General features: G+C 37.1%; 1 protein-coding gene across 1 annotated transcript; it reads right to left on the minus strand.

Moving 5' to 3' along the window:
* Positions 1–649: 649 nt before the first annotated feature.
* Positions 650–18758, minus strand: LOC145715633 (NKG2-F type II integral membrane protein-like). Its single transcript, XM_081796293.1, is given in 7 exon segments — positions 650–1155; positions 1412–1515; positions 16435–16586; positions 17130–17183; positions 17672–17749; positions 18139–18333; positions 18668–18758. Coding segments are annotated over 7 exon segments (795 nt in total). The 3' UTR covers positions 650–1034.
* Positions 18759–19092: the final 334 nt, after the last annotated feature.

Here is a 19092-nt window from a genome sequence, read left to right on the forward strand (position 1 = left end):
ATGGCTTGGTTGCCAGTGGCAGTCTTGCAGGAAGTCACGTGTATTCGTCCTCCAGCAAGTTCTTGTAGGCAATCTGTCAGTTTCCTGTCTTCTGGTCTTTCCTCCTGGCGCTCTGACAGGGAGCTCTTCCTGTGTGCCAGTCACAGCCTGAGTCCTTCCTAATCAAGTTCAGCCCATGGAATGTGGAGCTGATCTGTCCCATGCCAATCCAGTGAGTCTGTCATCAGTGAAGCTATGTGTAGCCACATCGTCTTCAATGACATCTGAATCCCATCTTCAGAGAGTAGATCTGGCTTCAGTGATCTGTCCTTTAATTCTAGGATATTCTTTGTAATTTTCTTTAACTAGTATCCTTTCCTTTTAGTAAACTTTCTCTTATAAGTAGACAAATGTTTACTTCAAGTGTCCCCTTGTTTCTGTCTCCTGACTCATTTCAGACTGATAACCTGGTAACCCTGGGTGGTTCAATTCTCATTTGAGGTCCTTTAAGGGTTAGGACAAATTAATTAATTTGGAAATACAAATGGAATTATTCACTTTGTTGAGAATTTTTACAATAATATCATGATTTGTAATATATATATATATATATATATATATATATATATACAGACATATACATATAATTAATGTTACTAAATAGCAAAAGCTTAAGAAACAAATAATATATACCTCAGTATATATTTTTTACATTAATATAATTAAATTTGAGAAACAGTTCTATACCACAAAGAATGAAGCCTCAGGTACACGTTGGACTTTGGGTGATATATATGCATTGATACGGATTCATCCTTGATAAAAAATGAAACGTTTTAGTGAATGATGGTGATAATGGAAGACCCCATGCACGTGTGCAGATAGGGGCAATAGAGGGTTCTCTGGAACTTCCTCTTAGTTTTGTTGTCAATCGAAAATTACACTAAAAAACATTATCTTCAAAATGTGCAACGAAAACAATTGTATGGCTGTTGAAGTAATGAGTGATGGATTCCTTATCAATGGTGAAACTGCATTCTACCAAAATGAGGTAACTACAATGCCTGGTGCTTACAAACATATCGTCTTCTTACTGAGCATGGTGCAAAATTAATTTTTTCTGTACGAAAATCGATATATGGACAATTCTTGTCGATCTCTGAAGATGCTGACAACCTGAAATACAGAGAATTATATCTCATTAATCTTACCATAAGATTACTTATATCTCTTACAATGTACCACAGTATTTTGATGAATTAACCATCCATTTTGTCTCATACTTATATATCTCCATCTCAAGATTTCCCATACCATTTTTCTCTGGAAAACCTTCAACTACTGTGTTTATCCGATTGTTCACACATTGTTGTTTTTGTTTCTAAGAACAATTCTTGTGAGGCATAAAATAAAAAGTTGTCATGGGACTTACACTTCGGAAGAAAACGTTAAGGCTTTTGGCTGCACAGATGAACTATGATGGCTTCCCTGGGAGCCTCTAATCCATGTAGTAATAGAGAGTAAATTCAACAAAAACTATGAGAAAATAAAATTTATTGGGAGTCAAATACAAGCTCTTATACTCATTTGAATTCTGTAATAACACAAAAAGTTCATCCTTTCTTCCTTTGTAGACACTTTCAAATTATAATATAATGTTACACAGTGGACACGAAAGTATAAAATTATCTTAGTAGGACTAAGTGAAGAGGACAAACTGACCGTGAAAACAATTTCAGAGTTTAGAAAAGGGACCAAAGGTTAGTAAGTTATGAAATATGTACAGTGGAGATTCAAGTCAGAAGCACATTTGTCACCTTCTCGCCTAGGATGCTCCCGTATCTCCCCACCTGCCCACCCCTGGCTCAGTGATAAGAAGACTGAAGCTGTTACAACTGGGAGAAACTGCAAAGAGCAAGGGTGCTGGCGCCACAGGGGGAGACCTGATCAGCGCTGGGGATGGGGACGGGTACCCATTGAATTTCAGCTCCATGTGCTGATTTTGCTCAGAAATGATGAAGAAAACCCATACTTGTCCTGGTCAGAGGTTGTTGTGTTTGTGTCAAGCACTGTGACACCCATAAATATAATGGAAAGACACTGGAAGTGAGAATATAACGGAGGAGTTAACATTAGCTCTCCAACACTCTTAGCTTATGGAAAAAAAAGACACACATGGAGAGGAGACCAAGAGGAACCCAGGAGAAAGTAAGAGCACAAGGAGACTTGGGAACTGAGAGTAAAGGTCTGAACAGTCCCCTCCCGCATTCACACACAGGCACTGAGGTCACACTGCAGAACATGGAAGCTGTACTGACCTGCAGTGTTTGAACCATCCTTTCTTAAAAAAACAAACAAACAAACAAACAACTAGTAATTAACATCAAGTCTTCAAAGTCACAAGGTCATAAAGGTAAGCAATAAGAACACCGAAAAATTGAAGAAAACTATCAGCAAACAGACTTCAGTGGAGAAGATGCTGCCATAAAGTTTTACAACAAAAAAACATAGTAAATCTAGGAAAAATGAAACAGAATGCATATATACCAAGCTGTATTTTAAAAAGTGTCTACATAAAAAGTTAAAACATGTGAAGAGAAATTGGAAAATATCTTCCAACAAAGGGAAAGCATATGTGATAGAAACTTCTAATGGGGTAATTGTTGCACATATTAGAAAAAAGCATTGAAAAGTCCTACTTATAAAGATATGTAAACTATACAGAAAACTTAGTTGAAATAATTACAGGAGCATGTGACAGCAGTAATTTAGCAAGTAGGAAATATCAATAGACAAATAAAAGTATATGAAGAAACCACAGAGAATCTGAGTGAACAAATACATACCTGAAATGGAAAATTCACTAAATTTTCTCTACAGAAAATCTGGGATGCGATAGAAAAGAAATGATGAAATTGGAGGGGTAACAAAATTTATTTATATCTTGGGTTGAGACAGAAAAAAGAGAAGAATTTACAGAATTCAGAGACTTTCAAAACAGTGTCAGGAAAGCCACTTTCAGGCTAAGTAGAACGTGAGAAGAAAAGAGGCAGAAAAAAAAAAACAGGACAACAATCTTAAGGTACAACGAATGAACAGCTTACAATAATATTTAAAATATTTATAGACACCAGAGACGTAGCAACTGCTAACAGAATGAGCACGTACAAATCCACGTCTCATAACATCATAATGAAATGACCAAAGAACACTGGCAAATACAGACAAAGAAATAGTCTTGAGGGAACAGAGTGGATTGTGAAGTGACTTAAGTCAATGTGAAAATCAGGGATGGGTGACACGTCTTCCACCTCCATCAGCCTTACGCCACATTATCTACCACAGAATCCATACCCCTGCCCTGCACAATGGTTCCGACTGGAACAGGATACAAACAGCAAGATGAAGGAAAAGAAAGACACAGATCTTAAATCCCCCATGGAAACAATCCCTTAAAAATATCCAGATACAAACCCACGTATAATCGGTCTAATCAGGTTTGATAAGGATGCCAGAACGATTCAATAGGGAAACAATGGACCTTTTCAAAGGGTGTTTGGAAACTGACTACCCATATGCAGAAGAATGAAGTTGGATGTTTACACTTACACTGCATACTAAAATTAACTCCAAATGAACTAAAGACATAAATGTAAGATGTAAAACTATAAAGTTCCTCAAAGAAAGAAGAGCGGATATTAAACAGCATTGTATTTGGCAATGATTTCTTGGCTATGCCACCAAAACCACAGAACACAGAGGAAAAGTCCATTGTAGATAAGTGGGCAATATCAACCTGAAACATTTCTGTGCATTAAACGGCATGATCAGCAATGAAAATACAGAGTGGAAAAAAAACACTTACAAATCATATATCAAACAAGGGAATCATATCTAAAATACGTAAGGAATCTACAAGTCAGTAATGACTACAGCAAACACCAGAAACACAATTAAAAAATGGGTAAAGAAATGAAATACACAAAGTTCCAAAGAATATCTACAAGTGGTAAAAATCATATGAAAAGATGCTCAATATACCTAATGAGTAGAGAAATGCAAACCAAATTCACGATGAGTTATCACCTTACACTCATTGTGATGGATGCAACATGTACACACACACACACACACATACACACACAAATGTGTCGGGGCACCTGGGTGGCTCAGTTGGTAAAGTCCGAATCTTGGTTTTGGTTGAGGTCATGATCTCACAGTTTGTGGGTTTAGCCCTGCATCGGGCTTTTGTTGATGGCATGGATCTGCTTTCAGATGCTCTCTCTCTCCCTCCTTCGGCACCTCCACTGCTTGCTCTCTCTCTCTCTCTCTCTCTCTCAAAATAAATAAATAAACATTTCTTAAAAGTGTGACAGTGAGAGGGTCGAAAAGGAGGAGACTCACACACGGTTGTTGGGAATGTAAATTGGTCAGCCCCTATGAAGACGTGTAGGGAGCTTCTTCATTTAATTAAAAATACAATTACCATATGAATCAGCAATCCCACATGTAGGAAACTATCTAAAAGAATTGAAAGCAAGAAATCAAAGATATATATATACACCCATGCTCACTGCAGCATATTCATTAGAGCCACGGGGTAGAAGCCACCCAAATGTCCACTAAGGGATGAATGGAAAAAAAAGCTTGGTATACACATAACACTATAGTATTATTCAGCTGTAAAAATGAGGGAAATCCTATGACCTACTACAGTATGGATGAAACTCCAGGACATTATGCTAAGTGAAATAAGCCAGTGATGCATACGAAGTAAAAAATAAAACTGCATGATTCCACTTATATGAAGTATCCAAAGTAGTAAAAGTGATAGACAGAGCAAGTAGAATAGTGATTGCTCAGGGTTGAGGGGAAAGAGGAGAAGGGGAATTATTGTTCAGTGAGTTGAGTTCCCGTTTTACAAGGTGAAGTTTCTATATATCTTTTGGGCAACAATGTGATAGTTAACACTCCTAACATGTGTGCTTACGTTGGTTAAGATGCATGATCTAGTGAAATGCAATGTAAGATGTGAGACTGTATGATTCCCACTATATGACCATCTGGAAAAAACAAAATTATGGAGACAGTAAAGAGATCAGTGGTTGACAGGGTTTAGCGGTAAGGAAGGATGGGTAAGTGGAGCACAGAGCATTTTGAAGGACAGGAAACTATTCTGTTAACTCCATACGTTATATTTTTGCAAACTTTTAAAATGCACAACATCAAGAGTAAACCTGAGAGTAAACAATGGACTTTGGGTGATAAAGATGTGTCAGTACAGGTTTATCAGTTGTAGCAAGTGAACCGCCCATGGAGGGATTTTGAAAAAGAGAGAGTCTACGAACTGCTTGTGCATTAACACACAGACAGTAGGGGAATGCAGAAAACCTCTGTGCTATGTCTGAGTTTTGCTATGAAACTAAAACTTCTCTAACAAAGTAGTCTATTTTTTTAACATGGGTAATGTGGTAAATGTTGTTTTGTTGTGTTTTGTTTGCAACAGCTTAAGAATAAAATGAAAGGCAAGCCAACAAAAATAGGTGATCATAGCAAGAGAAAGAGAAAAACAACTCAGTATATTTAGGAAAATAACAATATGATTAATAGATAAGTTTCACCAGGAAAATACTTAAAAAAACAAAACAACAACAACAAAACCAACTCCCTGCACACACACATAAAAATCCAAAACAAAAGAAAACAAAGCAAAAAGACCTGTCAAACAAGAATTATAATTCAGCAAAGCTGTCTTTCAGGAAGAAAAGATGCATAAAGACCCCACATCAAACACAAAACTTAACAATTTTTCTTAGTACACCTGCCTTTCAGAAATGTTCTTCAAGCTAAAAGTAACTGATGTAGATGGTAATGCATACCCACGAGGAGGAATAGAGATCAGCAGAAATGATAGATGTGTCAGTAAATTTCAAAACCTGTGTATTTTTCTCTCTGAATTTTGTTGAGAAAGAAGATTATCAAGGCCATTCTTATAACACTGTATGGTCGGGTGTATACCATATACCTTATATTTTTTAGCAGTTATAAATGTTTGTGTTGCAAAGTCACCACGAATGCCTCATCTCAGGTCTCTAATGTGAAATCATGAAAGCAGAGAAGGTACGTTGATGAATAACTGGTGTTCAGTAACCAGTGCTAGCTGGCCTCATTACAACGTGGGTAGAAGGATGGATTTCCCGTTCTCTCTGAAAGCAGATTGTTCCTATGAAAACTTTCCGAAGCTGAAATGGTGTAAAGTGAAAAAGCAAATAACATTGATTTACATGGAAAAATGATTGAGCATTTCCTGATATAAAAAGCAACCACCCCCCCCAAAACCCATAACACATATAACCTCCTTAGGCTTTTCTGACACCTCAAGACACGCCTTGTGAGTGGATACAAAAGATAAATTGAGATGAAGCACAGTCACTCAAAAATACAGTTCAAACCTATCCTTGATACTGATATACAGATTATATAGTTTCTGAGAAATGAACTTGACAGGACGAATCTTGCTGCTTGGGGTGTGAGCTGGCACTAAACAGTAAAACTAGCCCTGAACACAATTTTCACTTTTTGCCTTTTGTCCTAAACACAAAAATCCCCTTCAGATTTCTGTTGTTCAGCAAAAACTGGTATTGGTGTAGGGCTTTCAGAGAAGCAAAGTGAGGTAATCCAAATTTTTGGAAAGTTGAGGCATACCTATAATAGATGGTGGAAAGGAGCTTGTTAGTGGCAATTTAATGTATTTTATTGGAAATTAGTCAGGATTCATGGGGCGTAGATGACAATCAGTTAATTGTATATGTGTAAAGAGTGCCTTTAGCAAGATGGAGACTAGGAGGTCATAATGCTCATCTGCCCACAAAATCAGTCAGAACAGTAACTAAACAACTCCAAACTAAAAATGGCTCAGGGAAAGCTCTAAACAACAAAGAAACACCAAAAATCTGGTGCCGATCAAAAATACAGGATGGTCCCATGGAAAGAAAAGGAAGCATTTGGCCTGCATCACCCAACCCTGCAGCTGAGAGCCACTTGGCACCTGGAGGAATCCCCTCATGGAGAGTCACCTCATGGAAAGAAGGGGAGCAGGAGAACCCACTAAGCTTCAACTATGGGGATGTCTGCAGCTTTTGCAACAGAAGGGGCCTGTCCATTCTAATCCCAGTTGTTTGAGCAGCCCAGAGTGTGCCCTCTACACCTCCTCCCAGAGGATGGAGGTGTTGCTATGATGAGACTTGCCTTCAAGGGCTCCAATTCTGCTCTTAGGGATTGGTGGCCATAGCACGTCATGTATACAAGACTAGAACTGCGTCTGATTTTTGCCCACTCTTGGTCCCAGCTTAGGGCATTGTGTCACATTACTGGGGCTATTTCCTGAAACCTGACCCCAGATCCTAAGGTGTGCCTTAACTGCCACTATGGGTGCAGATATTTGCTGCCTTGAGCCCCACTCACCATGTTCCATTTAATACCCTGTGTCTTCATTGCCAAGGATGCTCTTGCTGTTTGGAAACCCAAAACCTCCCAGGCCTAGACACTGAACTGCCATGGCTAACACCTGAAGACTTTTCTCCACCTATGGTAGCTCAAGGCTCTGACCCTTCATTGGTAGGCCAAGTCACCACTGCCTTGAGTCTCTTCTCTCCGGTCCAAATGTAGGGCTCTGAATCATCATTGCTGCTGCTATACCGCTACATCCCCAGACACACTTTCAGCGTCCATTGAAAGCCTTAGCTGTCATTGGAGACCAAGAATCTAGAGGTCTGTGTCCAGATCCCTGGGTCCTGACACATGGCTTTCACAAGCCACCACTGGATCATGCTGCTGCTATCTTGGACTTGCCACTTGGGACAGAGTGGAAACTTGGACTCCCCATCCCCAGCATATGCTACTACCACACACTGCCCATGGCCCCAGTCACCAATGAACCTTGTCATCCAGGGCCTCTGTACTTGCTACAATCCTCTGCTAGCCAGAGTCGCAATGGTGAGCCACTGAGACACAGGTACATTTTGCGTGGAATATCTACACATGTCTACAACTGAGACCCCAGCACCACAGCCACAACAAATGAACCTATGCACCAAAAGCCAATTGCTTTGGTAGTTCCATCTGTGCCTGATCTTGGGCAACAGATCCAATACTGCTGTGAAGGCTCAGAGGTCAGCTTGCCATACCAGACCCCAAAAAGGATCATCTCACAAGATCTTCTTCCTGTAGAAAGCAGGAGACAAAGGGATGACATTCTGAAAGTGGTCAAAGGGGAAAAAAATCAACCAAGAATCCCTTACTCAGCAAAGCTGTCATTCAGAAATGAAGAAGAGATAGACCTCCCGGCATCCGAGAAGATGGTGCATCAAACTTTCGCCACAGATGGCAGTCTGGGGAAAGCAGCAGCATGACTCCAGTGGTGGTTGTTAAAGCCATGTGTCAGAAGACATTAGACATGCCCTACAGAAATGTTAATTGGATTTCATTAAATTGAAACAAAAAGACAAAAATTGGTGACATTAAAATATATAACAAATATAAAATCACTGGTATAGACCAAAGGAAAAAGACCCTTGACTTTGGCGTAGGCAATGATTTCAGGGATAAGATATAAAAATCACAGCAAAAGAAACTAAAAAATAAAAGAGGGACTGCATTAAACTAGAGACCTTGTGCCCAGCAAAGAAAAGAATCAAATAGTTGAAGGATCACGGAGAGAAGAGAAGAAAATATCTGTAAAGCAATATCAGATAAGGGACTAATATCCAATATATATAAAGAACTCATACAACAGAATAAAAACAAAGAGAGAAATCCAATGTCAAAAATGGGCTAAGTGCCTCAGTATACATTTTTCTGAAGGCATACAAATGGCCAATAAGTACATGAAAGGTGTTCAATATCAAGAATCAGGGAAATGCAATTCTTTGGGATTGCAATTCCTCCAGTCCTTTGGAGGAAATGTAAATTGGTTCTGCCACAATGGAAAATAGCATGTCACTCTTACGTATGTGTTTCAGAGAGTGATCAGTGGGGCACCTGGGTGGCTCATTCGGTTGAGTGTTCAACTTCAGCTCAGGTCACGATCTCCTTGTTCATATGAATGAGCCCTACATCAGGCTCCGTGCTGAAAGCTCAGAGCCTATAGCTTCCTGTAGATTCTGTGTCTCCCTCTCTCTCTGCCCCTCCAGACCTCAAAAATAATAAACATTAAAATTTTTTTCAAAATAAACAAAGTAAGTGATCAGTATCTCAAAGGTATAGCTGTACACCCATGCTCATTGCAACATTATTTGCAATAGCCAAGAAATGGAAGGAGCCCGAGTATCTGGGAACCAGCATAAGTTGTAGAAATTGTGATATATATACAAGTACAGACACACAGACACACACATATCCTCACACTGAAATATTATTTAACCAGGAGAAAGAAAGAAATCTTGCCATTTGTAACAAATGGATGGACCTTGAAGGCATTATGGTAAGGGACAAAAATCACACAGAAATAGACAAATACTGCATTGTCTTTCGCATGAAATCTAATAGACTGAACTGGTAAAAACAAAGATTAGAATGTGTTTATCAGGGACTGTGGGTTGGGGGTTTGTGAAGATGTTTAAGACCACAAATTTACGGGACTCCTGGGTGGTTTAGTCGGTTAAGCGTCTGACTTCAGTTCAGGTCATGATCTCATGGTTTCTGAGTTTGAGCCCCACATCGGGGTCTGTGTTGACAGCTTAGAGCCTAGAGCCTGATTCAGGTCTTGTGTCTCCCTCTCTCTCTGCTCCTCCACCAATCATGTCTGTCTCTCTCCCCCTTTCTCAAAAAATAAACATTGAAATTTAAAAAAAAAGAATACAAATTTACAGCTAGTAGATAATTTTTGGAGGTGTAATGTACAACATAGTGATTACAGACATCATTGCTGTATTATAAACTTCAAAGTTGCTAAGACGAATTCTTAGCTTCTCTCAACACATACAAAAAATGATAAATATGTGACATGAAAAGGTGGTATCTAACATGGCCACAGTAATGATATGGCAAAACATAAATTTATCAAATGAACATATTGTCAGCATTAAATGTATGCAATGTTAGATGCCAATATCATCTCCACAAAAACAAACAAAAGATAGATTTGTAATACCTACAACGATTGCTAAGGAAATAACTTAAGAATATACTAAAGACAACAATAGAGGAAGTAAAATGCAACACTAATGTAGCATGTGTTTAATACAAAAGATATGAGGTAATGTGGACGAGGCAAACAAGAGATAAGTATAGAATAAAGAGGAAATGGGATACTTAAATCCAAATTTCCCAGTAATTATACTCATGTGAATTAAATAAATATTCCAATTATAAGATAGAAAGTGTCATCCTGAATAAAAGACTAATACTCACCTATACGCTGTCTGTAACAGACACACTCAAAGACACAAATAGGTGAAAATAAAGGGATAACAAAAAGTAGACCCTACTAACAGTAAGCAAAGATGTGAGCAGAAATGGCTGTTCTAATATCAAAGCAGCTGTTAAAACAAGAAATAGTAATAGAAAGTACAAGAAACATTTCCAAATGTAAAGCCTGTCAATATAAGAGGAAGATCAAACAATTAAAAACATATATTATTTACCTAAGAACAGAACCCTTAAACACAGGAAATAGAAACTGACAGAATTAGAAAGGTAAACAAACAATTCAATGAGTATAGCTGAAGACTGAAATCTCTTCCTTCAGTAAGACCAGGTTGTCACAAAAGCAGGACGACTGTGGAAGACTGTCAAAACAGTGGAACCAGCTTGACTTAACCGACATATATAGAAAGTATTCTAGGTCATCCATAGGGATCAAAAAGTTTAAGGACAGAAGCATGGAAATATTCAAAGTATTTCCTCTGAAGACAAGGAAATAAATGAGAAGAAACAATGGAAAGAAATCTGGGAAATTTCCTAACATGTGGGAAGTGAGAGACTTCTGAAACATGTACAGTTCAAAGATGAAATCTTGGAAAGTTATCTTGTCCTGGATGAGAGAAATTACCTTGTACTGGATGATAATAAACTGAGAATACATCAAAGCTTTTAGGATGAAGCTAAAGTAGTGTTTACAGACAATGGGTACCTTTGTCAATCACACAAAAAGGAAGAATGTTATCAATGCACGATCTCAATTGCTTCCCTCTCAAGCAGCAATAAGAGAGGAGCCAGGTAAGGTTATAGAAGGAAGAAATGACACACATACATTTAGCTAAAAGCTGATTGTGAAGGATGTATAGTAGAATAACTCAAAGCAGCCCCAAATGACCAATACCCAAATATCCAAGAGCATCCGCAATAGAATGGGCGAATGCAACGTAGGACAATCGGACAACAGAACAGCAAAGAGATGTGGACCACTGACAACTTCATGCAGCTACATATGGATGAACCACACAAGTTTGGCTTCACCTGAAAATGCTAAAAATAAAATATGCATACTCTCTGATTCCATTTCTATAAAGTGTTTTTAAAAGCCAGACAAGAAGTTGATAGGGGCATTTCGCAGTGTTGGTAATATTCATTTTCTCATTCCATGTAGTGTGACACTGAAAACTCGGCCCTCTGTTGGCACGTGTACCATGTGACCCATCTGTATGTGCCTTGTACCACAGTAAAAGTATCAAAGGAAAATATTATGAAGAAATGCAAATATATTTAAAACTAGAGGGAACATTGGAAAAAGTCCTACCAAATACACAGTGTGAACCAAAAGAACTACAAAAAAATATCAGAAGTGTCTTAAAATTTCTAATACAGGGGGCGCCTGGGTGGCTCAGTCTGTTAAGCGTTCAACTTGGGCTCAGGTCGCGATCTCGCCGTGAGAGAGTTCAAGACCCCCCTGCCCCCACCCCCCCATCGGGCTCTGTGCTGACATCTCAGAGCCTGGAACCTGCTTCCAATACTGTATCTCCCTCTCTCTCTGCCCCTTCCCTGTTCACGCTCTGTCTCTCTCTGTCTCAAAAATAAATAAATGTTAAAAAAATTTTTTTAATAAAATTTCTAATACAATTTTGTCTGTAATTCAGAAAACTTTTCACACTCACTTAGAAAGTATTTAGATGTTTATGAATAAAGAAAAATGTAATGCCAGTTTAAAAAGCAAAAAGAAATCATTGTAGGGTCAGAAAAGGAGGCTAATAAAATATGTGTCATATAGATTTTGATGGGAATACTAAAAAGAGAAGGAAATTACATATCAGGACAATGATAAGTAGATTTATTGAAGTAGTGCCATTTGTAATTACATTTGAAATGCCATAAAGAATCTTCATTTATCACATTAGCAAAGATCAATTGATGCGATTTCCGTGATACAGAAGGTAAATGATAAAACTAATATTTATTTTTATTTTTAAAAAACCTTTCTAAAGGGGTGCCTGGGCAGTTCATTGGTTGAGTGTCCAACTCTTGATTTGGGCTCAGGTCATGATTCAGGGTTTAGAGTTTGAGCTCCGCATTGGGTTCCGCACTGACAGAGCAGAACCTGCTGGGAAGTTATTCTGTCTCCATCTCTCTCTCTCTCTCTCTCTCTCTCTCTCTCTGACCCTCTCCCATGCACTTTCTCTCTCACACAAAATAAATAAATAAATAATAAACATTAAATAAAACGTTTAGAAAGATAGAAATGAATAGGAAACATCCATGCAACGATCCTGAATAGGTAGCATAGTTCTGAAAGTGAACTTGAATAAATTCACCGTTTAAAAAAGGACAATTTTGCGGGCGCCTGGCTAGATCAGTCATTTATGCCTCTGAGTCTTGATTACTGCTCATGGTTCCTGAGATGGAGCCCTAAGTCAGGCTCTGTGCTGACACCATGGACCCTACTTGGGATTCTCTGCCTCTCTCTTTCTCTCTCTGCCCCACCTCTGCCTGCATTCTCACTCTCTCAAAATAAATTAATAAACATTTAAAGTAAAAAAGATGATCTTTCAAGTACAAAACAGACATAAAAATACATAAGGACATTAATTAAACAGATGAGAAAGGCAACATTTGTACCCACACAATACGAAATGCACAATTCCACCAAAATGCAAAGCCATTCAGTGGAGAAAGTAGAGTCTTTTCAACACATGTTCTGGAAACAATGGACTATCAAATATGATTAATGATTATATACTTTTTACTACATTAAAGTGCTCAAAATTGATCACACATAAAAACGTTCAAATGTTTTATAAAAAACACATGACCTACAGTTGGTGAGAGATTTTTTAGACAGAATGTCAAAAGCATAATCTATAAAAGAAGAATTGATGAAATGTAGTTCATCAAGATAATATCTGCTCTTTGAAGAGATAAGAAAGTCATAAACTTGTGAAGAAACATTTACAAAGCAAATATCTAATAAAAGACTTGTCGCCAGGGTACATAAAGAATGCTCAAAATACAATGAAAAAAGGTAAAATTATTAGCAAAAATTTTCAGTAGATACTTCACCAAACACCATGTATAGATGGCAAGTGAGTACAGGAAACGATGCTGAACACTATTAACTTTAGGAGCGTTCAAAATAAAACCACCACAGACAAGATTCCTGTTCTGGAAAGAAAGAGTGGATAGACTTTTCCCTAGTCCTCCCACCAATACAGCTACAATCTCTGAGCATTATACATAAGATGACATAAGATTTAGAAAGGTAATGAGAAAGCTGACAGATCCCAGCACCGGAGACCCGAGGAATGGCATGGTGGTGAGCTCCCCGGAATTTCCCTCTACCTCACATAGACTGGTGTCAGAGAGCCTAGCAAACCACAGACACCAACAGGTACACACTCAAGTCTCCACAATGTTTTTTCTCTCCAGTCAAAATAACACAAAAATGGCTGCTAGGAAGACAGAAAAGTTGTAGACACTAACTGCGTGATTCTAAAAACAAAACAAAACAAAACAAAAACAAAAAGAAAACATTGTTTTTTGATAAAAAAAAAATAATAAAACCCATTGACTATCCACCAGAAAAATCAACAGGCATGCAGGGGAAATCAAGACATTCTTCGATGAAGAAAATTGAGAAAATGTATCACCACCAGACCCACTCTGAAGGAACTCCTAAAGAGAAGAAATGGCAAAAGAAGGCATCTTGAATCATCAGGAAGAAAGAGAGAACAAAAGAAAGAATAAAACTCTTATAGGTATAATGGACTTTCCTTCACTGTGTTCTCTAAATTGTTTGATATTTGAAGCAAAATATCAGTTGGAGCAAAATTATAAATTCCATGTGATTCTCAAAGTAAGTAGAGAAATATTAGGACACATTATAATTGGGACACGGTAAGGGGCCATAAAGGCAAGTAAGTCTCTACATTTTACTCCAACTGCTGTGGGTTGTGACAGACTGTATAGACAGTGACCTGTGAATATGTAATTATCTATATGAAGATATATAATATCCATATTTTTTATATAAAGGAGATTAGAGCATATGTGTACATACAGAACTTCATGTATATAAAGTTATTTATGAAGATGAGACCTACTTTGCTCTAAATGATGCTCCGTCACAGAGGTAATGATGTAGAAAACTATAACCTTCACTTTTATCTCACAGCATCAGAAATATAGCATCACAAAAAATAAATTCTAACTGGATCATAAACATAATGAAAAGTTAAAAGACAAAGAAATAAAGAAAAAGGTGAGTCCAGGAAAATAATATAGGACATAATACTCATGAACTATCACTAACTTCTGAAATAGGTCCATAGTAATGATTGTAACACACCAAGTGCTAAGTAGGACTATGGTAACATTAAAATTCTGATCATTCTAGAGGGAGAGAAAGGGACATAAAGAAGGAAGTGGGGAAATAGAAAAGAAAAGAAGATTGACCAAAGAAACTATGCGGCTTAAGGTATTATGCTGAGTGAAATAGTCAGAGAAGGACAGATATCATATGTTTCCACTCATACTTGGATGTTGAGAAACTTAACAGAAGACCAAGGTGGAAGGGAAGGGGGAAAAATAGTTACAAACAGAGAGAGAGGGAGGCAACTCACAAGAGACTCTTAAATCCAGAGAACAAACTAGGGGTGGGTATCGCGGTGGGGGAGAGAGAAAAATGGGTGATGGGCATTGAGGAAGGCACTTGCTAGGATGAGCACTGGGGGGTTGTATGTAAGCAATCAATCATGGGAATCTACCCCCAAGACCAAGTGCACACTCTATACAATGTATGTTAGCCAACTTGACAATAAATTATATCAAAAAGTAAATAAATACAATCCTGAGCATTAAAAGACTCCATTATGAGAGTAAAAATGCATGTCACAAATATTTTCATCTTAAAAACTCGAGAAAGAGCTCATATCTAAAATATGACAAAGGCTTTTAAGAGGTGAAAAAAGGCACCATCCTGGAGAAACGGGCAAGAGACACAGCCCAGTACTTCTCTTTCTCACAAAAGAGAATGGCCTTAAGATTTACAACCCAGAAAAATGGTACTGTGTATAACCATCAGAAATTATTAATTACTTTTACTGAGACTACTGAGATTTGGGTCAAAAGACTAGTTGGTACAATGGATATTTACACAATACAATAAAAGATGTTTGGAAAATTTAATATATTGAAATTTCCACATGTCAATGACTGTAAAATTTCAGACTAATGCTTACAGGAAAGTGTATTACAATTATACATAAATATAATTATGTTGTATTTATAGGTTATTATTTTATTATGAAAACCATAACATTTATATTACATAAATCTGCTCTGTAAGATGTAGTTATATATAATAAAGGATTATAAATATGGTATGTGGAGGAAGATATAGGAAAGACTTTTCATAACACAATTATTCATAATACCCACATAATAAAAAGTAACTAAATTACTGAGAATGGTTTTGAAAATGTCATATTCATATAAGAGGGTTGAAATTTCACAAACTATAGACAAATGTGTTAATATACATGGATTACAAATACCATCTGACAGAGAAAGGAGACACATGTAAAAATGCACACTGAATGATTCCATTGGTATAAAGCCCCCAAATAGGCAGAAATATCTCATAAAATTAAAATGGGCAGGACTGGTAAAGGCTGTAAACTTCTGTCCCATGATGTGATTGGTATTTGTGTAATTCTACATATTTTGTAATCAATTTGCACAAATGCCTAATTTCCTTGATATGTTGTCAAATTAAATGTAAAGTTTGTTTCAGGAAAAAGAGAATTTCTAGAGACACAGGGTTCTATGAAAAGTAAGAACTGGAAATTATCAAATGTACATTCAAAGTATAAGAATATAAATAATGTGTCATACAGTCAACATGTGGAATATTAAAGACTTTAAAATAAATAAACTACAAATACATATGTCACTATGGATGAACTCTACAAGCGTAATAGTCACTCACAAGCTTTTAATAGAATCTGGAAACATCTGAAAACTTACTTTGTCCTCTTCATCATCATAGTAGAGCAGGTTAGAGTTCTTAGAAGCACAGGACGTCAAACTCTCCTTCCATGATTTTCCCTCAGTGCTAATGTAATAGCAATTGTTGGAATATGTAAACCACTCTTTCAGACAATGACAACAGAGACATGCTGGAGAGAGATTATGAGATATCCAAAAAGCTTTCACTATTAAAAAATGAAAATTTACGTACTGGATACACATAAATGTACGTAACATATTCATATACCCTCACAAGCTGGTAAAATTAAAGCAAAACACACACACACACACACACACACACACACACACATACACACACACACTGAGAGAAGAGACAGACTTTCATCCCCTAATTTATATGCCCATATAAAGGAACCACAACAATGTCCAACTCTACATGTCCTGAGAATCACTGAACACGAACATCTTTATGGAATGACTTATCTTTTATCATGTTATAGGAGGAGAACATGTGAGGCAATTGTTAACAACGGGTGAGCTGATTTTAAATGAGTATTTCTTCACATTGTTGCCTAAGAAGTTATACTCTCCTAGAATCATTATTTCTGAAAGTTCATTAAACGATTTTCTAATTCACTTTTTCCAAAAGAATCTGTTATCATCTTTGCCTACTTGGAGATAGAGCTAGATAGACACTAAACTAATAACAAAATTTTCAAGGGATGTTGTACCTTTCTGGATCTTTGTTTCCAGGGACGTTTTGTTCTGCTCTGGTCCTTCAGTAGCTTGAACATTAAAATAATCTTGAAGAAATATAACATGAAATTAAGTGATCACAATAAGTTGAGTTTCTTAGTTTGAAATTTGGTATATTATTTAGAATTAGAAAATGCTGCAATAAAATTGATTTTACCAGTAAAAATTTAATAAAGTAGTGAACATGAGGGGGGGAAATAATTCAAAAGCTTAATGAACCAAACTTCACCATCTCTTACAGTATTTGGTTTAACCAATCTCAAGAATTCATTTGTATCTATCAATAAAGTCTCTCAAATAACTTGCCTTGAAGTTATAAAAATTCTGAGGAGTGTTTAATACTCCCTTAAACATCGTGTGGTATTTTTACTTTAGATAAATTCAGAATAACTATTCCACATTTAGAAATGCGTACATTAAAATTGGATAATACAATTCCATATGTTATATAATATTTCAAAGAACTGATGATATTAACATGAAAAACTCCCTATTAGTCATTCAAACACTGACTTACAGGGAATAACGTTTATTTTTACCACAGTGGACATCAATCATCAGCAGATGATTCCCAGAACCTCAGCAATGTACCTCCCTGGACAAAAGAGAAATGAAAACACTGACAAAAGATGCATGGAAATAATCATTTAGGAAATTTACAAACAAGAGAAGCAACAACCTGCAGGGAATCAAATGTACAAACTCGGACACCAAACCTATATCTACCATTGTAATCTTCACTTAGAATATACCATTGCATTGACAGTCAACATACTACTCCATGACAGGTTGGCAAACAGTGTGGATTGTAACACCAGAACAAAGTGAGTCCCCAGACTTCAAGGACACTACCACATTCCAACTTCCAGTTCTAATCCTCACAAATGAAAACTACGTGAGATCATTTCCTACTCTTTCCCTACACCTGTGCACCCCAACTTCACATCCCGAAACAGATATACCTGTCTGTATTAAATGTTTTACCTTTGCAGAGATAGTTCTTGTCAGTCCCTTGAAGCTCCTGAGAAGCAACTTGAAGATTGAATTCCGCATGGGCCGTTTCCTGCTCAGTTACTGAAATGGATCTATTAATGCTCTTAGGTTTCACTCGTCGTCTTTGTGACTCCTTAACCTGACTGAGTTCTGCCCAGGTTAGTCTTGGGTTGTTCGTCTCTGCAGCTGAGTAGTGTCAGGCACAGTGCTGAATGGAACTGCCCTGAAGGTCTTGATCAAGAGTGTGTGTCATGTGCTGACGACATTGCTAGTACAGTGACACCAGGTGGGGTGCAGGGTGAGGGATACTGCTCATTTGAAGTGGAACAATGTAAAATCTCGCTCCACTTCCCTTAGAGCTTAAATAAGTATTTCGTGACAGAATAACAGGGTTTTACACTGACACAATGTTTGACACTGTAGTAATGGTTGGGAAAGTGTAAACAATACATAAGTGAAGAAGAAAATAATTCAAGGATAATACTGACCTCATTAATGTAAGGTCAGATTCCAGGGATACCTTGGAACACTATTAGAATAGCCAGATTAAAATTAAAGGCTGTATTAGAGAAATACTGTTGCACCATTTTTTGTGACGATTGAAAATCCATTATTGGTTAAAAATAGAGTGCTGTAAGATTAGGAAATACTAGTTTTAGCACATATAGGAATTTCCTGTAACAAGTGACTTTTCTTAGGGGATTTAGATTTCTTTACTAAAGGGTAACATAATGCTATCAAGTGATATTTTATGTTGAAAATTGTGGAATTCTGAGATTCATTGAATTTTAAAAGGACTATTTTATACATTGCAAAACATTATGTGACACATTAACTTATCCAAAGCATGAACAATGGTGAAAACAAACAAACAAAACAACAACAACAACAACAACAAAACCAGTATTTTTAAAAAGCACTTATTTAGCACCTGAAAAAGGATGT

The sequence above is a fragment of the Panthera onca genome, chromosome B4 (assembly GCF_046562875.1).
Source record: "Panthera onca isolate mPanOnc1 chromosome B4, mPanOnc1 haplotype 2, whole genome shotgun sequence".
Taxonomy (NCBI): Eukaryota; Metazoa; Chordata; class Mammalia; order Carnivora; family Felidae; genus Panthera; species Panthera onca.